The sequence below is a fragment of the Thunnus albacares genome, chromosome 24 (assembly GCF_914725855.1).
Source record: "Thunnus albacares chromosome 24, fThuAlb1.1, whole genome shotgun sequence".
NCBI classification, from domain to species: Eukaryota; Metazoa; Chordata; class Actinopteri; order Scombriformes; family Scombridae; genus Thunnus; species Thunnus albacares.
The window spans coordinates 20117008-20142323 of NC_058129.1; the positions used below are offsets into that span (position 1 = coordinate 20117008).

At 40.9% G+C, this 25316-nt stretch overlaps 2 protein-coding genes and 1 long non-coding RNA gene across 3 annotated transcripts in view; 2 read left to right on the top strand and 1 right to left on the bottom strand.

The window, feature by feature from the left end:
- LOC122976060 (NLR family CARD domain-containing protein 3-like) overlaps positions 1-25316 on the bottom strand; it is a 395924-nt gene that overhangs the window by 197402 nt on the left and 173206 nt on the right. The window lies entirely within an intron of this gene.
- The window catches only part of LOC122976641, a 38233-nt gene that overhangs the window by 6652 nt on the left and 6265 nt on the right, over positions 1-25316 (top strand). The window contains exons 5-7 of the mRNA XM_044345221.1: positions 3015-3148; positions 4764-5058; positions 6552-6668. Of these exons, the coding sequence (XP_044201156.1) occupies positions 3065-3148; positions 4764-5058; positions 6552-6668 (496 nt within the window). The 5' untranslated portion in view covers positions 3015-3064. The remainder of the gene's footprint in view (positions 1-3014; positions 3149-4763; positions 5059-6551; positions 6669-25316) is intronic.
- LOC122976132 lies at positions 16603-19620 on the top strand. Its single transcript, XR_006400809.1, has 3 exons — positions 16603-16706; positions 19384-19430; positions 19585-19620. It is a non-coding gene; the product is annotated as an uncharacterized LOC122976132 (long non-coding RNA).

Here is a 25316-nt window from a genome sequence, read left to right on the forward strand (position 1 = left end):
AAAGGTTTTGTGAAGTCTCGCTGGGTACTGGAGATTCATCCTCTGGCCAGATTGTGGGGAGATTTCAGCACAGGGATTCCCTCGATTATGATTCCACTGCATCTGGCTCATGGCAAACGTATATCCTCACACTGTGTGTCTTCAGGTCTTCATGTGCTCTGGTCTCTGCTATTTCCCGGTGCAACAAACAAGAACAGACATTAAGAAATTGTTTCATACAAGTAAAGAGAAGTCATGAGTTTTGAATCAGATGCTGATAGATAGAGAGCTCTAGATGGATAACAGTGTTTCAGCACTTTATATTTAAGGCGGCTGGCTTGACAACACACGCCTCCCGCCTTAACTACGTAATAATTTAACAAAAGAATGCTCCCATATATTGGTGCTTCTATTAGGGCTGCAGCAGATCACGGATGACCCACTGGCCTATACTGACCCCCACTAGGCCTAAGTATCAGGGAATTCTTGGCAGTGTCTTCTTACTACATTTTTAAACTAAAATGTTAAACAAGTGACAAACTCCCTTTTTTTAATAGTAACATCAGTGCTACTAGATGTCCTGTATATTTCTCAACAGTTTGACACGAAAACATGTACTGCATAAACCTCTAAAACCTTGACATTAATCTGATTGATATAACTGCTTACCTGATGTGTAGTCATTGAAAGAACTTAGTGGGGGAGGCTGAATTGGTCCTCTGCGTTGATCTGAATGTCTCCTGAAGAAGCAACACAAGTGAAAGAACTCAAGATGACCATATGAAAATATTCTACAAAATTACATCCCAGTCACAGTCAATAAAGTGATAGTTATTATTATCATTAGTCATTTGAAGTAACATATCAGGAACTTATACCTAATCAGTGTATAACCTGCAGCAGACAGCACTCAGCGCTGTAGGAGCAGAGCGGGAACACAGAAGAAAAGCGATGCACTGTGGAGCACGGCGACAGAAACACAGCAAAAACCAAAAAACATTTTATCCACCTGACATCAATCCCACGCAGGTGTGTGTGTGTGTGTGTGTGTGTGTGTGTGTGTGTGTGTGTGTGTGTGTGTGTGTGTGAGAGAGAGAGAGAGAGAGAGAGAGAGAGCGGGACAGAGCAGAGCAGACTGTGCCGGGCTGAGCCCCGGAGAGCCCCTAACCCCTGTTACAGAGAGTCTGACATAATTAGTGCATTCGCACTTACATATCAAGGATGCACACAGTCCAGCACACAACACAGGCCACTTATGACTGACAGACTGGCTGCAACACACTCGGGTAACTAAACGTTACTACACGGGGCTGCACTCAGGTGATGGCGGGCTGAGCAGTTGCATCACACACGGAGACTTTCATAGGACTGACTCCGCCATCTTACAGACATGGCGGCGGTGTCAATTCATTATAAACTTATAAATAAAAAGGATATGTCATTTGTTGTAAAACCCAACACGTAGAAGCCATATTTGACTAAACATCGGCATTTTGACGGTACGTTAACTGTTTGAGCTTCGTGCGCATTTTGAAACACCTTATGGCATCGCAAGGAGGAAAACGCACACTTAAGCATTGCATAGAAAATGATTTCTTACAAGTTGTGTGGTTTGTCAATGAAAAAGCCAGGCAGGTACTCTTGCAGCCTTGTGGGAGAACAAGTTCAGACTGGTTCCAATTGGGCGGGTCGGGATTTACTTATTCAGAAAGTCCTTAAACTAAGTTTTGTGAAATCAGTTTGTTGTAAAGTACCAGGAAATCAAATTTATGATAGAAAATTATAAGTGACTAAAACAGCCACACTTTTTACTTTTCTGTGACTCAAGTAGACAGTAAAAGAAGACAAAATCAATGTATTGTAAAAAAAAAATATATATATATATATACATTTTATAATTAAGTTGTATGGACATTGCCACTGAAGGGCTTTTTACAGTGTGGATTAATGATCATTAAAGTATTAATACAATAATAGAGTCATTTCTCCTCTAATATCAGTTTTTCTTCCTCACTGGAATCCAAATATTCCAAAAGGTCCAAATTAAGGGTCAAAAAGCTGCATGGAGCCAAACTAACAGCAGGACGACCTGCTTCCTTCACTAACTGCTGACTCATCAGTTTTTTACATCTGACTTCTGCACTGCAAAAAAGGAAATTCAAGAAAGTTCTAATATCTTATTTTAGGATGATTAAACCTTATTGTTTCTCCTCAAAGACAAATACTCCTGTCAGGCAGCATCTGCACTGCAGGTTATTAGACTTGTTTCAAGGTAACTGCTCTTCATTTGTCTTAGTAAGGTATTCAGTCTATTTTTCAGCTCCAGCTGACAAGAAACAAGTCTGAAAAGTGGATTCAAAGTGTTTAAGACGCCACAACTCATAAACTCATAAACTGAGGCGACTTTACAGACAAATAATCTGGTTTCAAGCATCTTTAACTTGAATTTCTGACAGTTCATTTCTAATATGAAGCCAAACAGGCTTAAATCTGATTTTAAAACTAGTTTTAAGGTTAGATCATGTTTGATAGCGGCTACATTTTTATGCTCGTTTCAAGAAAACTTCTTAAGTCATTTTTGGCAGATTTTCTTGCTTGAAATGATCAAATTTCACTAGTTCAAAGAATATTTAGTAGCGTTTCCAGTAGGGGAGTTTTTGCAGTGTAGATTCTAACACTAAGAGGCGACTTTACCAGTAATGACCCAGTAACACCCACAGTATACTGGAAACATCAGCAACTAACAGCAAACAATTCACAATTAGTCAACAATGATCTGAATATAGAATCATTCATTTACAGCAATAATACAGAACATTATGATGACATTTGGCTCTTACAACAGTCTTCAGTCCATGAAGGCAGCAGACAGTTTACAGAAAGGTCAAAGGTCAGGAGGTTTCTCTGCACTGTGGGAAAAGAGGACGTTGAGGTGAACGGAGCCGAAGAGTCACAGAGTTCAGACAGACGGATTTAGAGAAGCAGTTACAGACAAACGTTCACTTCTTTATCATCTTTTTATTGGTTTTACTCAGGCAGAGGAAGTTCAGGAGGACAACATCAATAAATAAATAACAAGTGTGTAATGGAGGAGGAAAACAAGAACCAGACAACTAGACCACCGGACTCATCCACCGACACCGAGGACCTGAACACCACCGACATACAGGTCAGTGTGTTCCAATCTATCAATAAACAACTGGATGGTGCTTCCACCAGGAGATTAACCTCACTGTCCTGAGCTCCACACCTTTCACACAACTTTCTATTAAGATGTTGCTTTAACTCATGGGTGTAGATTTGAGTGAGGAAGGTGTTGCTGGATTGTCCCAACCAATATTTTTACTGATCTCTAACAATCCAGCTGTTTTTACTGGACGTAATATTAACAGTAAGATCTCTGCAGAGTTGACAGGTTTGTGTGTTTTCTGCAACAAGAGTGATATTATGATAAAGAGTGAAAGAGCAGGATATGGAGGATACTGGACCTGATGATCTGGCCACCCTCAACTTCAAGCTGTACACATTGTTGACTAACAGCAGCAGCAGCAGCATTAGTGGAGTCAGTGAGGTGGAGAATCTGAAGCAGTTAGTGTTTATAGTTTAAATGTTCCAAACGTCACAGAATCAAAACGACTTTACTGGACAAAACTAAGATCATTTGATATTATATTTAATTTCAGGCGTTAGTTGTTGTTTGCTAATTTGTGATTGTTGCTCAGACATGTTGTTTAATTAAAAGAAGGAATGAAAGAAGGACAGAATCTCAGGTGAGGTTTGAAAACCTACAGCAGCGAGTTACAGAGCAGCACATTACCTACAGGTTTCTACACATTTATTGTGACAGTCTATGATATGTTCATTTTAAATGTTAGTTTTGGTCTCAGATTTATAGTTAAGTAGTCGATCAATAAAATAAAATGTAAAGATCAGAGAAAACATCATGATACAGTCCAGTTTCAGGTCAGTCAGTAAATGCATATTGGGTAAAGTAAACATTTAGCAGAGTCAGGCTCTTTATGTGTGTGTGAACATGTTTCTATGAAAGAGAAAAGAGTGATAGAGAGCAAGTACACACACACAATTATTTACACCATCCAACATCAAATGTCCCTACCAGAGTTAAACCAAACCTATGCCCTCGCTTTAACTACTGTTATAAATGATCATGTGATGTTTCCAACTAGTTTGATGGTGTAAAAGTTGAACTTCTTGCCTTTATGACCATATATCGTTTTAATCATTTATTATATATATTTATCCACTGGGTCCATTATTGTTTGAATCGTTCTGTCATGATGGAGTGAAGGCAGGTGGACACAAGTACAAGAGACGGCAGGCAGACAGGATCTGAAGCACAGATATTTATTGAAACTTAACAACAACTGTAGCTCAGGAACAGGCAGAATGAACAGACTATTCAACAAAGGCTGAACTGAAAACTGGACTTAAATACAGACAGAACTAACGAGGGAACAGGGAACAGGTGACTAGGCAGGAGAACAGGAAGGGAGCCGATTGGCTGGGAGAACAAATGGAACAGGGCAGGGCTGACGAGGCTGATGCAGGACAGGTGTGGATGGAAAAGCAGGCTGGGGAGGAGTACAGGAACACAGGAGGGACACACAGAGCAAACAGACAACCAAAACCCAGAAAACACAATGAGACCAGACAGGACTGTGACAGGACATAATAATAACATTAATCAGTACTTCAGTGTTGGTTATCCTGAAAATTAACTGTTTAATTGTTAATCAAATACAAATTTTTGTCATACCTTTCAGATCTTAGCAGGACAAAAGATGGCGACACCTCCAGAGGTTCTCTTGGAGTGTTTGGAGGATTTGGGATCTGAGGACTTTGAAAGATTCAAGTGGTACCTGTGTCAGCGGGGGGTCCTTGAAGGCTTCAAAGCAATCCCAAACGGTCGACTGGAGAAAGCAAACAGATTTGAAACAGTGGATCTGATGGTCGGGAAATACTGTGAAGATGCTATTAAAGTGACCAGAATGATTTTGGGGAAGATCGATCGAAATGATCTAGTGAAATGTTTGTCAAACACCATCTCAAAACCTTCAGGTAAGTCATGGAAAGATTATAAATGTGATGTTACAAAGATATTTGGAAGTGCTCAGTCAACAGTCTTGTTTTAGATTCTTCAAGGTGTTTCTCCTCTCATCCACAAGTCTTCTTTATTTCTGACTGACTGGTGGGAAGTCACAGGTGTTTAACCTCTGCAGGGATGTTTACACCTTAAAGCTGTGTTCAGACACAACACAAAGCTAATTTTCACCTTGTGTTACTCGCACAAGTTTTACTGTTGGATCATTTGTGTTTATTTGACCCAACAGCCAAAATACCAGCTGTACATTAGCTGTTAGCCAGCTAGCAACAGACACACCAACCATGTCTTTGGGAGTGTGCCTCTGTGTGTTTGTGTTTAGTTGAGCCTCTGACTGAACTCAGAACTCAGCAGGAACTCTGGTTCTTTCTATTATTTCCCTCCATTTTCTCTCCTTTTTCTCTCTCCTTGCTGTATGTTCATGAAGTACATTCATAAAGCCCAGCGATACGCGCTGCATGAAAAATTCACTTAATGTTCTGTCTGAACTCACCATTATTAAGCCACATGTGGGTCATTATTCCATCTGCCTGTCAGTCCTTAGAGTCCCATGAGTCCAGGTGTGAATGGTTCTTAAGGCTTCAGTGTGCTCCAGCTGAAGCACTTGTTGGATAGTCAGACCTCCTCTAGAGGGCGAAGTCCAACAATTTTTGTTGAACTGCTCCAAAACCAACAATCACACCCGCTTTACACTGTTTGGTCCACATTGGTCAACTGTGTGGAGTTGTGACAGTAGGCAGAGTATACTGTATACTGAAACTAATTTCCCTGCAATGTTTGTCTAAACTCATGTCCTGTATTATTAATTCCTGCATTAAACCAGCTGTTGCATTCCTTCCTCTGAGAGAACCTGAACTTGTATTAAATATCATTTAGGTTCAGGAACTCATCCTCAAAGTGAGAGGAGAACAGTGGAAACACAAGCAGAACCAGTAACAATGGATACACGTTGAGTTCCTGTAGTGGAAACAGCATATGTTACCTTTGGACATCAACCAGACTATTGTTTCCCCTTGTTTTAAGTCTTTGTGTTGCAGGTCTCCATAGAATGAGGGGGAGACATGATAACTGTTTAATTATAGGGATAATTCTCTGAATACTCACATGAAAAGTGACAGAAGTAGCTGTGCTATGAATTTAAAGAGGAAGCTTGAGAGAGAAGTTTCTCTCCTTCACAAACCTAAGCAATCACTGTGTAAAGTTGGAGTGAATGTTGGATCCTCGGGTTCAGAACAATCCAACAAAAGTTCCAGTGTCAGAAAGGTGTGGGGGCAATGCAGTTTCAAAGCTGTTCAACCATCCAACAAGCAGTCCTGATGAACTAAACTGGCACCTAAACAGACCCTCTGTTGAATATTATTAAATGATACACTTATAAGAAAATGTTTTTATGATTCATATTTTCTATAATAATCTTCTCATTTCTGTCAATTGTTGTTTATTGATTCAGAGCTTCCTGTTGAAGAACAGGAGAGTGACAGACAGGGTGAGATGGAGAAAGAACAGACAGACTCAGAGAGCAAGAGAGAGGAGCCTCCACTGACCACTGGCCCAAGTGTACCTTCAGGTATACCAACTCTCTCACACACACACTTGGTTCCTCCAGTGTTGTTACCTTCTCTGATATTGTCTGATATTTATTCTGAACCAGTTATTCTTGGTTTTATGTATATTTTGATTATATTTATTGGTTTCATATAATGTAATCAGACCTGGATTAAAAAACTCTTTTTAATAATGTATCCCTGATGATGCCATAGTAGAGAATGAACTCATAGTGCTGCTGAACACCATAAGCTGAGCTGAACATCTGCTCTCAGAACAATTTGTACTTTGTACCTATTGTGTAAGCTCCCTTGTTACTTTACTTGCAGGAATAAGGAAAGAAATGTTGGATTCACTGATTATTATTTGATCTATTCCACCACTGCCTGAATTCCAAATAATGTAGACTTGTGCCTAAAATAACCCCTTATTTATAGTTAGACACATTTTTATGTTCATATAATACTGATTTCTGTGCCACCCCAAAATGACCACTGGTCCCATCCTGGCCAACCCATTGAGAACTGCCTGGTTCCATAACTGTAGGGTTCAGGTTAGTTTAGTTCATCTTTTACTGTTGTTTCTTCTTTCAGAAGCTTTTGTCAAATGTCAACACATATTCAAAACCAAACTGAAGGAAAGGTTTCGGAAAGTGTTTGAAGGAATTGCAAAAGCAGGAAACCCAACCCTTCTGAATCAGATCTACACAGAGCTCTACATCACAGAGGGAGGGACTGCAGAGGTCAATTATGAACATGAGGTCAGACAGATTGAAACAGCATCCAGGAAACCAGACACAGCAGAAACAACAATCAGACAAGAAGACATCTTTAAAGCCTCACCTGGGACAGATGAACCAATCAGAAAAGTGATGACAATGGGAGTGGCTGGCATTGGGAAAACAGTCTTAACACGGAAGTTCACTCTGGACTGGGCTGAAGACAAAGCCAACCAGGACATACAGTTCATATTTCCATTCACTTTCAGAGAGCTGAATGTGGTGAAAGAGAAAAAGTACAGCTTGGTGGAACTTGTTCATGACTTCTTTACTGAAATCAAAGAAGCAGGAATCTGCAGGTTTGAAGAGTTCCAGGTTGTGTTCATCTTTGACGGTCTGGATGAGTGTCGCCCTCCTCTGGACTTCCACAACACTAAGATCCTGACTGATGTTACAGAGTCCACCTCAGTGGATGTGCTGCTGACAAACCTCATCAGGGGGAAACTGCTTCCCTCTGCTCGCCTCTGGATAACCACACGACCTGCAGCAGCCAATCAGATCCCTCCTGAGTGTGTTGGCATGGTGACAGAGGTCAGAGGGTTCACTGACCCACAGAAGGAGGAGTACTTCAGGAAGAGATTCAGAAATGAGGAGCAGGCCAGCACCATCATCTTCCACATCAAGACATCACGAAGCCTCCACATCATGTGCCACATCCCAGTCTTCTGCTGGATCACTGCTACAGTTCTGGAGCATGTGTTGAAGAGCAGAGAGGGAGGAGAGCTGCCCAAGACTCTGACTGAGATGTATCTCCGCCTTGTGGTGGTTCAGACCAAAGTGAAGAATGTCAAGTATGATGGAGGAGCAGAAAAAGATCCACACTGGAGTCCAGAGAGCAGGAAGATGATTAAGTCTCTGGGAAAACTGGCTTTTGAGCAGCTGCAGAAAGGCAACCTGATCTTCTATGAATCAGACCTGACAGGGTGTGGCATCAATATCAGAGAAGCCTCAGTGTACTCAGGAGTGTTCACACAGGTCTTTAAAGAGGAGGACTGTGGGATGTTTGAAGAAACAGTGTTCTGTTTTGTCCATCTGAGTGTGCAGGAGTTTCTGGCTGCTCTTCATGTCCATCTGACATTCATCAACTCTGGAGTCAATCTGCTAGCAGAAAAAACACCAGCCTGGTGTTTTAAAATAAGAAAAGAGAAATCAACACGTTTCTACCAGAGTGCTGTGGACGAGGCCTTGAAGAGTCAAAATGGACACCTGGACTTGTTCCTCCGCTTCCTCCTGGGTCTTTCACTGCAGACCAATCAGACTCTCCTACGAGGTTTGATGACAAGAAGTAGGTCACAGACCAATCAGGAAACATTCGAGTACATCAAGAAGAGGATCAGTGAGAATCTGTCTGCAGAGAGAAGCATCAATCTGTTCCACTGTCTGAATGAACTGAATGATCATTCTCTAGTGGAGGAGATCCAACAGTACCTGAGATCAGGAAGTCTCTCCACAGGTGAACTGTCTCCTGCTCAGTGGTCAGCTCTGGTCTTCATCTTACTGTCATCAGAAAAAGATCTGGATGTGTTTGACCTGAAGAAATACTCTGCTTCAGAGGAGGCTCTTCTGAGGCTGCTGCCAGTGGTCAAAGCCTCCAACAAAGCTCTGTAAGTACACAGATAGTTAGATCATCATTATTTAAATACTCTATATTTTTAGCAGGACAGAAAAATAAAGAACTTCTTGTTTTTTTCCTTTTTATTTCCCCACTGTACACTGGAAAATCTCAGGTCAGAACAAATTACAGTTTGTTTTCCAGATATTTTTCCAAACTATAAGTTTCAGCCTCTCTAATGTCAGGATTTCTGATTTGCAAAAGTTTTCCACCAGGATTTTATTTTCCAGAGGACAGAAAATGTTTGGATTTTCCAGTTTATCTTTCTTTGATTCAGCTTTATATATTTTACAGCACACATATATGAACTCTGGCTGAGATAGAGAAACTCATCTTTGCTTTGATATTATGTGATTTAGATCATTACATGTCTGTGTATTACTGATTCTGTCATATTTAATTGTCACGTCTCCAACATGTTTAGAATAGAACAGAACAGATTTTATCCAGTGCTGAGAAGAGAATTTATGTCACCAAAAGTCCAGACTCAACATTTTCACACAAAGATTATTAATCTTCATGTTCATTATTGTCTCTCCAGGCTGAGTGGCTGTAACCTCTCAGAGAGAAGCTGTGCAGCTCTGTCCTCAGTTCTCAGCTCCCAGTCCTCTAGACTGAGAGAGCTTGACCTCAGTAACAACAACCTGCAGGATTCAGGAATGAAACAGTTGTCTGCTGGACTGGAGAGTCCACACTGTACACTGCAAAATCTCAGGTCAGAACAAATTACAGTTTGTTTTCCAGATATTTTTCCAAACTATAAGTTTCAGCCTCTCTAATGTCAGGATTCCAGTTTATCTTTCTTTGATTCAGCTTTATATATTTTACAGCACACATATATGAACTCTGGCTGAGATAGAGAAACTCATCTTTGCTTTGATATTATGTGATTTAGATCATTACATGTCTGTGTATCACTGATTCTGTCATATTTAATTGTCACGTCTCCAACATGTTTAGAATAGAACAGAACAGATTTTATCCAGTGCTGAGAAGAGAATTTATGTCACCAAAAGTCCAGACTCAACATTTTCACATCAAGATTATTTATCTTATGCTACAATTTACTGATGTTCCCTAAATGCATCACATGCAGTCTCGCGGTAGATGCTACAATTTACCTATGTTCAAAAAACGCCTCACATGCAGTCTAGCAGTAGATGATACAATTTACCTATGTTCCCTAAACGCCTCACAGGCAGGCTAGCGGTAGATGCTACAATTTACCGATGTTCCCTAAACTGGTGAATTAGCCACCCGAGGTTAGCTGGTTAGCATTAAGGTTTTGTTCCAAAATCATTTAATGGTGTGTTAGTTTACCTTGAAAGGTATGGTGAAGCAAAAAGCCAGTCAGGATATAATGTTTGTGTGATGTGATGAGAATATAGCTGATGCAGCTTTTTAGCCGCTAACCACTGTAGGCTTTATTACAGCCTAGAAGCTAGGCTAAGTGCTACATGCTAAGCTGCTGTTGTAGCGCTGGGAAAGCACGTAAGGCAGTTTGTGCTTATTTGAAATGGACTTAAAAGCTAATGTTTATGTACTATAACATGTAAAAGGCCCGATATGTGCATTCATTTGAAATGTACATGTACAAAAAGAGGAAAAGAGACAATTTAGTTGAGAAATGTTTATGGTAACACTTTCTATGAAGCCCATGTCTATAATGCATTATAAACATACTTATAATGTGTTAAAATCTGCTTCTAGCACTGTATAATTATAGTTATAAACACTCATAAATATTCCTAATGCTTTATAACAATAATCATAACACATTATAAAGCATTTTATAATGACTTATAAGGTCAAGAATCATAATACTTCATAACTGCTGGTCACTCACTGACATGTTTTACAAGGATCATAGTGTATTATAATTCTCATAGTTGTAATACATTATAATCATTTTATAATGCATCAGTAATTACTGTTATAATGCATTAAAATGTGGTTATAAGTGACTCTAACTGGTCATTGGGTGCTTTAAGTGAAGTAATGTAATTCCTGAGGAATAGACAGATATAATACACTACAAGCTGCTTATAAGTCACTATAAGTGCTCATTGTTTGCTTTAAGAAAAGTTGCGAGAGAGACAAGTTTTTGTATTTGGGGGGTGAGAGAGACAGAGATTGTTGTTGGCTTCAGGTCTGGCTCTGTGACCTCTGGGACTATTTTGTTATCCTCCTCTTCCTGTTATGATGTTGTGTCTCCTGTAGTGCTGCTGTTGGTACTGTGTTGGTCTCTCTCAGCTTCTGCCTTCATCTTGAGGAAGAGTTCTTCAAAGGAATTGGGGCTCATCTCATTTCCCCGTATCAGCAGAGGGTTGTCTGTGTCTAGAGATTCATCCTGACGGTGATGGGGCTAGGCTAGTGAACCCAAGTGCAGGACACTGAGGCAGGAGGCAGTGAGTAGTTTTGGAAGTCAGTTTATTTCAAGGTGGTAGCTAGGACTCGGGCTGGTAGCTGGGCAGAGTCCCCGAGAGCAGGGAGTGTGCCACGCAGGCGAGGCAGGAAGGCTGGAGACAAGGGCCGAAGTCAGGCGAAGGCAAAATTGTAGGAACAGAGAAAAAGATGTTAGCAATGCTAATATTGATTGGTAGGCTTGGAGGGCTAGAACCGTGACTGACTGTGATACAGAGTCTACCATCTGGAGATGAACCAGATATTTATGCACGATGTAATGATGGATGACAGCTGGTTGCCTGACTCCTGCACACCTGTCTCCACTCCTGTAATTAAGCACAGACAAGGAGAGAGGGAGAGACACACAGCAGGCGCGGTGGAGGAGGAGGCAGAAGTGGAGGGCCTGACAGACACACAGTTAAACAGCCACCACGACCAATGTGTGTATAGTTATTACAAATGACCTGCTTCCACGTGCTGATGTTGTCCGTATGAAAGAGAACATTGTTTTTGATCTTTTTGTTCTACATTGGACAAGAGTGTTGCCTCTTCCTCTTCAGTTAGCAGGGTATCTACCTCTCTAATGTCTCCCTCTCCATGGTAACATGCTTCAACTGCCAGAATCACAAAGCTAGCTAATTTTATGATGTTTTAGGCATTTAAGTTATTTAAAAACAGATTTGTTTTACTTCTTTCAGTGTTACACATGAAGTGTCTTTGTCTTCTGTCTCTTTTCCTGCGTCTCCTTCAGGTTTTGTGTCAGGCTAGCAGGGTTGGTTGGTTTGTTCCCTGCTGTCTCTGCGGTTTAGATGTGCTGAGATCTTCTTTTTTGGTGATATAGTAGATATTTTGTTGCTATTTGTCTTCTTTTCAATTCCTGCACCTTTATGTTGATTTTCACAGGTTGTCGGTTTTCCTCTGTTTCGTTTTTTCATCAGAAAGTTGAAGATATTTCAGGAGCTCATCTTGTGTGTGACCTTACTGCTCTCTCTGTCAAATTCAAATAAGCTTTATTGACAAATCAGAAACCTATATTGCCAAATCAGTACAGAAAATTATAAACAGATGATTAATAATTATACAATAATATGAAAATATCAACAATAATATTAAATACAATATAATAAAAGGCATTTTTACAGATGTAATCACACAGAAACATTTACTACAAAGCTTGTTTCTCTCAGATTATGAGAAGACTTGTGAAGATCAGGGAGGCGGATAAACTCAGGATATATATGATTGATATGATTTATATTTGTCCCAGTATAACAGGAAGCTGTTTTCTGACAAAGTGAAGGCAGCCTGGCCTCCCTGGGGAGCCTGTTCTGCCTGTGACGGCCTGTTTCTATGGCCAGACTGTGTCCACTCAGTCTGTACATTGTCAGCATTTTCCTCAGTTTTCTATCAGTCACGGTGGTCAGGTACTCTGCCACCATGGACTCTCTGTTTAGGCTCAAATACTATTCTAATTTACTTTGTGAGTTGATATCATTTTCTTTTAGTTTTGAGATGATTTGGTTCGTCAGATTGTTTTTGGTGTGTGTGGGCAGAGCTTCAGCAGCAGCTGGCAGAGGGGACTCTGATCTTTGTTCAACTGGTGCCACTGAAGGCCTTTGTACTGGGAGGACTGGGAGTCGCTAGATTGGAGGTGTTTGTGGATTTTAATGATTAAAAGGTCTTGACCAAGTTCTGCTCTGCAGGCATTATTGGCTGTGTGTCTGTGGACTCTCAGTATGTTTGTGCACAGTTCTGCATGCAGGGCTTCCAGCAGCTGTTTGTCCCATGTTGGGAGGTCTTGGCTGGTAAGTGGACCCCACACTTCACTACCATATAACATTATTGGCTCTATTACTGAATGCAGAACGTTGAGCCAGGTCCTAACTGGAAGGTCAGTGGGTATTTTTCTTTTGATGGTGTAGAAAGCTCTTCTTGCCTTCTCCTTCAGCTCATTCACAGCCAAAATGTCCAGTGGAACTGATATTCAAGCCTAAATATGTAGAATGTTCTGTTGGCTCCATGTCTATATTTCCTAATGTGAATGTATTGTTCTGAGAGTTGGATCTTTTTTGGAAAGTCAATATTTTGGTCTTGTTCATATTTCCAGTTAGGGCCCATGTGTGACTGAACTTGTGGAGGACTTCCAGGCTCTGCTGTAAGCCTCTCTGGAGGGAGACAGGAGAACCAGGTCATCAGCAAACATCAGACATTTGACCTCTGTGTCCTGCAGTGTCACACCAGCAGCTGTGGATGTTTGCACTTGTTGTGCAAATGTATTTCTATATATGTTAAAAAGGGTTGGGCTCAAACTGCAGCCCTGTTTCACCCCACGGTACTGTCTGAAGTAACTGCTCCTTCTGTTTCACATTTTAATTGCACATCTGTTATTCAGATACATTGATTGAATGAGATCATAGGTTTTATCCCCTATGCCACTCTCTAATAATCCATAAAAGAGCCCTTCATGCCAAATACAACCAAATCTACAAAACATGAATAAATGTTCTTTTTATTGTGGTGCACATGTGTGTTAATGAGGGTGATGAAGGTGAAGATATGGTCAGATGTGTGATGGTTAGACATGAATCCAATCTGACTTTTATGCAGGACATTGTGCTCATTGAGGAACTCAACTATATGGGAGTTGATGATGCTGCAGAGCAGCTTGCCCATACAGCTGCTGACACAGCTGTAATTCTGAGGCTCAAATCTGTCTCCACTTTAAATATAGCTGTAATAAGACCATTATTCCAACTCTCAGCAAAATATCCCACACTCACAATTAGGTTGAATCATTTTAGAATAGACAAGTGGAATTTTTCTGTGCTGTATTTCAGCATTTGGTTCCGTCTCCCATCAGTCCCACATGCTTTTTTGCTTTTGAGGGTCTTCAGTTTTGTTTTCAGATGGTTGATAGTAACGGGGAAATCTACGGGGTTCTGGTGGTCTTTGAATATCAATTCCATATTTAGTAGTTTTTCCAGTATTTCTTTGGTTTGTAAGTCAGTTCCTGGTGGTTTTGGTCCAAATAAGGTGTGAAAATGTTGAGTCCATATGTTTCGGTCCTGTATGAGCAGCTCCTCAGGCTCAGACTGACAGACAGAGTTCCACTGGTCCCAGATTTCCCAGTTAGACTCTATCCTCTCTTCAAGTAGGCACAGCTGTTTCTCACTATGCTTTATCTTTTTGCTTCTGGTTGTATTTTATGTCTTAAGTGCTTCACAATACTGAAGGCGACTATTACACCTGCAATCATAGATTGTATTAATGATCAATAAAGACAAATTATGAAGGAAGAACTCAGGAAGACTGGAGTTCAGGAGCTCAGCATTAAAACTTTAATGAACCTGCCAAGTGGGTGCAGCAGTAGTTTTCTTTGAGTTTATTAGACAGACAGGATTAATGTGTAGGATTTAATCTCTGGTCCACAGTCTGAAGCAGAAGGTGGCGGTAATGCACCTAATACGCTGGTTGCCAACCGCTGTTATAAACCACAGAGAAGAAGAAAAAGGTTTTTTTCAAACAGTGGTACATCCTGTCAGCCGAGGGGTTTCCTATCTGTGCAGCCGAACACCGCAGCTCCTCCACGGACTATTACATCCTGACGGTCCCGGTGTTTCCTCCGTAGGCTCCACTTCACTGGATCCAAACGGAGAGTTGGGGCTAGCTGGGAGGCTAGCGGAGCGTTAGCCGCAGCATGGCCGGAGAGAAGCACAGTCAGTTAGCCTCAGCTAGCCTCCCAGCTAACGGTAGCCCTAGCTCTCTTGGATCCAACCAGAGCACCGAGCCCCGGTTTGTTAATCAGGTTAAAGTGGGAAGAAGCAGCAGGTCTGTCAGGCAGCTGAGTGAAGTGGAGCCTGCGGAGGAAGAACAGGTTAGCCCCGGTTTCACTACAGACAGAATCACTCACTACAGTGGGCGAAGAAATAAAGCCAATGAATCAATAAGACAAACATTAGCATCAGTGGGTTAGCATCAGTTGTTAGTATCAATTGTTAGCATCAGTGGGTTAGCATTAATGGATTAACATCAGTATGTTAGCATCAATAGGTCAGCATCAGTTGTTAGCATCAGTGGATTAGCATCAATTGTTAGCATCAGTGGATTAACATCAGTATGTTAGCATTAGTGTGTTAGCATTAATGGGTCAGCATCAGTGGGTTAGCATCAGTTGTTTGCATCAATTTTTAGCATCAGTGGGTTAACATCAGTATGTTAGCATCAATTGTTAGCATTAGTGTGTTAGCATCAATTGTTAGCATCAGTGGATTAGCATCAATTTTTAGCATCGGTGGGTTAACATCAGTATGTTAGCATTAGTGTGTTAGCATTAATGGGTCAGCGTCAGTGGGTTAGCATAAATTTTTAGCATCAGTGGGTTAACATCAGTGTGTTAGCATCACTTGTTAGCATCAGTATGTTAGCATTAATGGGTCAGCATCAGTGGGTTAGCATTAGTTGTTAGCATCAATTGTTAGCCTTAATGGGTTAGCATCAGTGTGTTTACATTAATGGTTCAGCATCAGTGGGTTAGCCTAACCTGAAGACTCTAAACAGAGAAATAGAGAACAGGAATATTTGTGCTGCTGAGTCTCCTGAGTTTTGTTCAGCACAACCTGAGAAACACTGAGTTTTGTGTGATGAACTTTATTGTTTAGTGGATTAATGCACTTTAATCCACTTTTGGACGCGGCTCTCCTCTCTTGGCTGTGTGCAGTGAACTGATGTCTCTCTTACATTACTTCTGTAGCAGTCAGATTACATTAGATCTAGGGTGAGTTTTTCTCTTTATCCTCCTGCTAACATCGACTGTAAATCCACATTTTAAAGCTGGTATTTAAAACATTTTCTTCCTGGGGGGTCATGACCCCGGACCTCCCTAGGGGGTTCACATCTAAAAACATGCTGCTGAATCGTCCCTCAGCTGCTGACTTTTCCCATCTGGCTGGATGCTCAACTTTCTGGAGCTCCCTGATTCAGTTCATCTTTTAGTTAGTTAGTTAGTGTGGAGACAGTTTGTTGTTGTATCTGACTGCACACAGCAGGACTCTCAGACTGTCTGACATGTGTGTTGTTTTGTGTGTTTGCAGCCTGTCAGGATGTCTGATCACAGAGGAAGGCTGTGCTTCTCTGGCCTCAGCTCTGAGCTCCAACCCCTCCCATCTGAGAGAGCTTGACGTGAGCTACAATCATCCGGGAGCCTCAGGAGAGAAGCTGCTGTCTGCTGGACTGAAGGATCCACGCTGGAGACTGGAGACTCTCAGGTACACTCAAAAAATATTTAGGCCTAATATGTAAGACTTATGCATTTCAATTACATATCAAATTTCCATCCATTGGAATTGCATAGTTTTGACATATACAAACTAATAAACCTAACATGAAGCATTTTTATAATTCAAACATAAATTAAACAAGCAGGAATGAGAGGTTATGTATTCTTATTAATAAATCCAATGTGTGTAAAAGAAATAATAAAATGCATCAAATTAATGCACTTTAAATGAATAAACCCAATGTATTTTAAATGTATCATTTTGAAAACTATGAACAGTGTTTCTGCTATAACAGTAAATGCCAAAAATAACGCCAAATATCCATTCATTCAGAAATCAATAACGTTTGGGAGCCTCTGAGCAGCGCTGTTTAGAAATAGAGTCAACGTCTGTGTCGTTGCCATGGAAACTGCAGGTTGTGTAGCTCCTTAAAAAAAAAAAGGGCAGTACGTGAGCGAGTGTTTAAGCGAGAGAGCGATCATCAGAAAAGTGACGGTGAATGTGAGCAGAGCAGAGGAAAAGGTGAACAGTAAGGTCGTATTCAGACCCAATCAGGCGTTGCAGCGTTCACCCGCAGGGTGGCGTGGAGGTGTGGGCGTGTTTAGATTCACCAAAGTCATACAATAACACAAACTGTACTGAAAGGAAAGCAGATGTGCTGTAGTTACTAAAATGACTGATTTTGCCTATGGGGTTTGGTTGTGGCGATGATGTTTTTGATTTTTACGAGAGTTAAAGGTGCTATATATATTTGTCTGGAAAGTACATCCTTCAAACATACAGGTTATGGTTTCATATTGCCTAAGATGTTGATTTATGTGACTAAAATATTCCTTCTCTGTTGAAAGTTCCTGGCATCCACACGCCTGACAAGAAAATGTAGTGAACTGAACGTGTGGTGTTTCTAGATTCCTGTGTTTTTGATATATGTGACTCAAAAGGTTCTTCCACCTTGTGAACGTCCACGGACAATCTACATATACACACGGATACCGGCGATTGCTGCCATGGAGGAAATGTTTGAGCCTGAAATGTTTTAGCAACTCATACCTAGTAGATAATGAAATGTCACACACTTTACACGGCCACATTCACATATCTGTGACCAGAGACAAAACACATCCTATTAGTTGTGGGGTCATTAACTACACACTATGTGATGATCACATTACATTATACTCTAAAGTCTCATGTGATTGGCTGAAAAGAGACATGTGATGGTCAGAAGTTACAGATAATTCCCCTTCGAAAAAACAACTTTAAATGAAGCTGTTGCAGGGAAGCCTCATAAAGCCCACACACCAATGCAGTCAAGTTCACACATGACAAGAGCTTTGTAAGTGCAAGTTCAACAGTCTGCAGGTAAACTATACTACACATGTTCTCAATGTGTTTACAACATACTTACAAGATGTCAGAGGTTGCCCTGGCATTCAGCTTCATGTCAAATGATGTTGAATTAGGTTTCTGTAAAACACAAACTGCTCTAGTCAGACACTAAATGTATTTGTACTTAACATGTAATTCTACAATATAATGACCCTTTTACTTATCAAATCATAAGCCCAACATGAACCATTTTGACTATTTCTTTTCTTTTTTTTGGTGGTGTCCAGGTTGTGCAGCAGAGTTTGGGTTTGCATCCACCATGTGCAACACATGTACAGGCTAAATTAGCATCTGGCTATTACTGAGTTTCTGAATAGCAGTGTCAAAAATATATGAATTATTGAAAATGATCCTCTGGCACTTTTTAGTTCATGTTAAAGCTCACCTCTCTGGCTGTATATTTCACACCTTCCTACATAAAAACACCTTCAGTCTACTGCTACTGACTATTTCCATCATGAAAATTATAATATATATTATATACATTCAGAGAGGATTCATTTATTTCTATTGTAATTTATTGACATTACATGAGGTAAATACAGTGGCGTCCTGGTTGGTTTTGATAGGCAGATGATGTGTGAGACAGTATCAACTGCAGTAATAAAACATGCACTCACACTGAAAACTGTCAGATGAACTACGTTGAGTATGGATGGAACTCACCAGTAATCAGCCTCGTGCGAGTGTCTCGTGCTCGTATCTGTTTAGAAACGATTCCACTTCCTGAGTTTGATATGTAAACCAATCTCACACGTTTGAACTCATTGACTTAAACCATATTCAAACCATGTTGATACGTTTTAATTGATTACATTTCATTATTTTTAGAATTATAATATTTCTGCAGATTTTATGAGATTTGAATAAATCCATTTTCAAATTGTGGTGATTGAATGAAAATGACAGAAATCCAAATGCTTAATAATAAATGATGGCATGAATGATGTTTTTGAGTGTATGGAGAGACAATGTCTGATAGAGGAGGAAGAGCTGGAAACATTTTCTCTGTCAGAGCTGATCACACATCTCAACTCAATCTTTGACTTTTTGTTATTTCTAACTGAAGTTTCCTGTAAATGTTGAAAGTTCAACCTGATTAGATTCAATCAGGGTTTCAGAAGGATTGGGATACTGGATTCAGATTGGATCAAAGTCTATCAAAGCCCAACCCCACATTTGAACAGAATAATCAAACAGTAGACTAGAGCGATGTAACGTCCATGTTTGCATGCTGAAAGAGAACGTGCTGCTCTGACCCCCCTCCTCCTTTCAGCCTGCAGCCTGCTGGAGTCCGATTCTTGACACCAGGTCCTTGGAGGCGTAAGTGTGTTTTTCATTTCATTCATGAAAACAAAGCAAACTTCAAACTGTGACATCACTCATTCACATCCTACTGAGGATGAAGATGATGTCATCATCAATCAGATGATCGATCAATAACTGCAGCTGTATTGTGTCTCGTTCTCTCCATCAGATTTCTGTCGACTCACACTGGATCCAAACACAGTAAACAGAAAACTCAAACTGTCTGACAACAACAGGAAGGTGACATATGTGTGGGAGGATCAGTCATATCCTGATCATCCAGACAGATTTGATGTCTGTCGTCAGCTGCTGTGTAGAAATGATCTGACTGGTCGCTGTTACTGGGAGGTCGAGTGGAGAGGACTGGTTAATATATCAGTGAGTTACAGAGGAATCAGAAGGAAAGGAGACAGTGATGACTGTGTGTTTGGAGGGAATGATCAGTCCTGGAGTCTGTACTGCTCTGATGGTCGTTACTCTGTCTGTCACAATAACAGAGGAGCATCCATCTTCTCCTCCTCCTCCTCTGTCTCTAACAGAGTAGCAGTGTATGTGGACTGTCCTGCTGGCACTCTGTCCTTCTACAGAGTCTCCTCTGACACACTGATCCACCTCCACACCTTCAACACCACATTCACTCAGCCTCTGTGTGCTGGGTTTGGAGTCTGGTCTGGTTCCTTAGTGTCTCTGATCCAGAACCTGCACAACTCAGCAACGGAGGAGGAGCTGTACTTCAACAAAGACAAGGTATTGGAATCCAGACTAAAATGTTTTTATAGCTTCATTATTCCAGTCATCATTTTATACACATTCTCCCAAATTCAGCCACATAAGAAACTGCTATTTTTGTCCAGTGGCCCAAAAAGCATTTTCCCCATAGACCAACATTATAAAAGACATGTCCATAAAACTGTTGACAGGACACCTCCAACTGCATAAAAGGTAAATTATGACTATTTCTAATATGAAATTTTAATCCATGAAGGTTTTAAATTTGTAAAAACTTTCCTCCAGCCTAAAAAAGTGGTTTTAAAATCTGTGACATCATGTCAATGTAAAGTTTATGTGCCAGCGGGAGAAACACTACTGAGCATGTGCAGTGGGCCGCACACCCCCGAAAGTTAGAAACTTTTTTGGTTCATGCTCAAGCAACTGAACAAAACAACTTCAACAAAAAGCTAATTTGGATGAATTCAAGAATTCAGTGGAAAAAAGTCGTATTTGGTGATAAGCAGAGTCACATGACTTGACTCGAGTCTCAGGACTTGAGATTTGCTTGACAAACATTGATAAAAGACTCAACTTGACTTTGAGTTGGTATTCATGACTTGAGACAGATGACTTGAAAGGTCTTGATTTTTTTAATTAAATATTTGCATTTTTGTAGATGTTGAGAAGTTACTTATTCTTTTTGAGACATGATTGGGTATTTTCTATTTTAATGAGTGTGATCCTGGCAACCTACTAGGATGAACTAGTCCAAAAATAATATTCCCTCAGAAGCTGAAAGAAAGCTGATTTGTTCTATATTATTCTATTATTCTATAATATTCACTGTAAAACCGACTCCATCCATCATCAGCTGTTCACGGAAAATTAGGTAATTAACTAATTAATATATTCTTTCTCCATCTTCTCTTTGCTGTGTGGCAGTTTCTTTTTAATTGCTTAATTTCTTGGTTCCTCCAGGGAGGTGTTGGTAATCTTTTTCAGCCTTAGTGGGGCTACTGTGTCTACTGTGTTAATTTACTGATAAAACTATTTACAATAAAATCACAAGAGGAGGATAAAATGTCTGCAGGAGTGTCACATAAAACATTGATAAAAAGGCTAGGACAGCACACCTAGTTTACTTATTTTTAATGGCCACATTCTGCATCAACGCATTGTACCATATTTTTACATTTACACTTTTTTTTACATAAAAGATCAATAAAATCTGCAGCCACTTCAGTAGTAAGATGGCGTTTCCTGACAATTCATTCTGGAATATCCTGCTGTATAAACCTACTGACAGTAAAAAAGACACAGAAGTGATCAGACAAACCTGCATCCACAGCTGAAGAGATGTTAGCAGACCGGTCATGGGTTATTATAAGGTCTAAAATGTGGCCACTGTTATGAGTGGGCTGAGTAACATGTTGAGTGAAATTCAAACAGTTAAACAACTTTAAAAATTCTGAAGAAAAAAGGGTCTGATTGATTGTCCACATGCAGGTTAAAATCACCTAAAATAATAATGTTGTTGTTGGTTTGGATCATTGACAGAAATTCTGAAAAGTCTGAAGTAAAAGAAGTGCATCGTTTGGGTCTGTAAACTGTATATAACTGTATACTATATAGTATAGAGGGGCTGTTAAAAATTAAAGAGTGATGTTCAACAGATGTGTAATCATCAAATGTAATGTCTTTAAAACCAAGTCACGCTGAGAGGAGGGTTGCTGTACCTTCATCTTTCTACCTTTCCTTGAGGAAGATTTAAACTTGAAGTTTGGTGGTGAGGCTTCGATGAGAGTAGCTGGTCCAGCAGTGCTCAGCCATGTCTCAGTTAAAAAATATCAGTATTATTATCTAACATCAGGTCATCAATAAGAAATGTCTTGTTTAAAAGAGATTAACGTTTAAAAGTGTCATATTCAGGGTCACTGGCAAGGTTGGATTAACAGATGGTGCTTTATGTTTGCATACAGATCTGAGATTATTAAAATTAACTCCATGAGTTTGTTTGATGTTATGTTGTTTAGTGTCAAGTTTGTTAGTGATAACAACAGGAATTATTGCATTGTTAGAAATGTCAACGGGTCAGAGTAGAAAAAGTATTACTGTTAGATGTGGAACTAAGGCAATAGTGACTAGGACCTGGGGGACATCAATCTCTGGCGGACTGGTCAGATAGACAGTTGCCGTCAGTAGATGTGGTTGTGTGAGCTGCTGTGATCCATATGAGATGTTGGCGGAGAGCAAACGGCTGCCAGTTTTGTTTAAATATGGCCCGTCTGCTCTGAAAAGATGCCTCCTGTCCCAGAACACATTAAAATTGTCTATAAAGCTCATGCTGTGGGAGTCACAGACTGAGGAGAGCCAGGTGTTGAGACTGAACAGCCTGCTGAACCCCCACATTCCCCGGCCACAGGTGGGGGTAGGGCCAGAGATGAGGACACTGCAGTGGAAGTGTTTTACTGTGTTAAAAAGACGTAAAAAGTCCTGCTTTAATAACTTGGACTGACGTTTTGTCATTGGTACCCGCTTGTATTATAATTTTATGAGCCTCAGGGTGGATGTTGGGCCGTGGCTACAAGGCTATCAGCAATAATTAATGATTATCAAGATAATTGTTAATTATTAAAATCAATAAAATTATTAAATTATCTGCTGTGAGCAGGCCACACAAGAGATCAGAGAGCTGCTGGTGTAGAAGAGCGGGGAGCTGCTCCTTCAACAGCTGTGAGGGAAAAGAGGCAGATAAGAGGGGAATCTCTAGTTTTGATAACCTGGATCCATGGGTGGAGCTTCACACTTTAGGTGCGAACGCCCAGGACTCAGGTTTCTTGGAGGCTTGAAACGTGGAAATCTGTGGTCCACATGTAGTCCCAACAGTGGGATATTATTATGTCTGGAAATTTGTCCAAAATGTCCAGAACGGGGGCGCCAGAAAATGACAGTAGCTCTGTTCATAGCTGGTATTAACATGTGTCTTGAGTGACCACTTGTGATCACATCTCACTTCTCTGCTCTATATGCAAATAAACCTGAACATCATTACCGTTTGCAAAGACCAAAGTCATTCTTTTTTAACTGGTGGGAGGGCCGGGGGTCCATGTGCCCTCCATCCAAGGCAGTGTTCAACTTGTTTGATAACAAGATAAACAAATAAACAAATATACAATGCATTGTGCATGATTTGCTATAGCGCCGCGTCGGAACATATATATATATATATATATATATAACAAATATAGAGTTATATGCAGCAATCTCTACATTGAGAGATGCTGTGTGCATTTATGCATGAGACATAGCAGCATAACTTGATTGATTATTTATACCTCTGACACGCCAACAGGATCAGTCAGGATCCAATGTTAATTAATGTTCTGTGTTCTTCTATACATCCAATAGGTCAGCTGTTACACACACAGTCCAGGTTCATTCAGTGAAACTGTTTGGAGTAAAGCAGCGTCCTGATAAATCCTGAACTCATTATTTTAAGCAGCGCAGCAAAACTAAAAAGTGTAGTTAACTTGACAGGACAGAGGAAACTATCCAGGAAACAGTTAAACGTTTAGCTTCTGAAATATTTGTTTAGACAGACAAGCGAAAAACAAGTTGTTTCTGATTTTAGTTTAATTTCTATTCCAACTGTCAATTTGATGAGGAAAACAGGTTAGGGGAATGGGGAAAACAAGAAAAAACAGGAAGTGGATTTTGTTTTTTTAATTCACATGAAAAACAGAAAAACAAAATGATGGATTTATTCTGTTATCAAACAAGCTCAACACGGGGCAGCAATGCATTCCTGTGCTTAGTCTGCAGGAAAATAGAGGGTGTCAGTTGAGTAGGCGTCCTTCAGTGTAGCCCAAGATGCAGTGCTTTTACACGACCAAATGAATGTGGCCACATGCGGCCCAGACCACCTCTGAATGTGGTCTGAGTGATCAGATCTCAGAGTGTCTTGGGCGCGTTCACACCTGTGCTTTGAGCTGTCCACAGGGCCAATGTGTGAACCCCCTTCAGTCTTAAGTTCCTCACAATTGAGTCTCCAATAATGAGTGTGCTTGGAGGGGAAGCGGTGGGGGGAAGAGACTTCACCTGTGGTACCGGAGTGGATGGGGAGGGGCGGACAGAGCGGTGGGCCTCTGTGGCGCTGGTGTGAAGAGGGGCACGGAGCGGCGAGCCCTGCTGCAAGCAGAGCACTCAGATATGGATTCTGGAGAGTTCCAAGGCCCCAGTGAGCTCCAGGGCCCATGGGACAGCCAGGAGGATGGAGGAGAAGGCTGGGATCCAGCAACCAAGGGGGAGAAGTCATCAAGGTCTAGGACATCATATTTATTCTCAAGCTGGATGTCATAGTGTGGAGGTGCATGAGAGGAGCGCGTCTCTTTCCCCCCGTGAGCTCCCACCAGGGCTGCGAATGGGATGGTGTGGAGCTGACCATGGCCTTAGGCTGAGCTCCGAGTCATGTTCAGGAGTCATCAGGAACAGTAACTGGAGGAGGGGCATCAGCAGCAGGGTGGCAAGCAGTTTCATCAGGCTCTGGGGGAGACGCAGCTCCAACATCTTTATTGGCGGGGCAGGGAGCAGTGGCATCAGGCACCCGGGTACATGGTGTGTCCATTTGTGCAGGACCAAAGATGATTGTGTCCATGAGCCTCTCAGCTTTTTGAATCTGATATAGTGTGGATATTTTCCCCTTCAGCTCTGTTATTTTGTCAGCCAGGTGGGTGCAGCTGACACAGCCAGACGGGGGGGTAAGTGGGGCTATTTGTTGTGGATATGGTACCAACACAGGTCCAACTAGTGGACCCTCTGTGGTGATTAAGCTTCATGACTGTAGCTTGTCTCGATGCCTGGCAGGTCTGCCGCTGCTTAGTTAGCTCCCAATTCTAACAATGCTAAAAACAAGCTGGGCTGTTTCAGCTTCAGCAGTCAGGACTTGGCGTTAAAAATTCAAACATCTGATGACTAAAAACCTTATAGTGAATTAAAACACAAAGATAAAACAAGATGCTACAAAGTGTCATAAATTTCTGGCTAAAAACTGAATTAAAACTCAGTTTATTACAGAGCTTCTGACCGACAGAATAACACATGCGTTCCAGATGAGTATGAGATATATGTAACGTTACGCTCCACTTGTACGCTGTATTAAACAATCCTCAAATTTACGTGCCATCATATTAA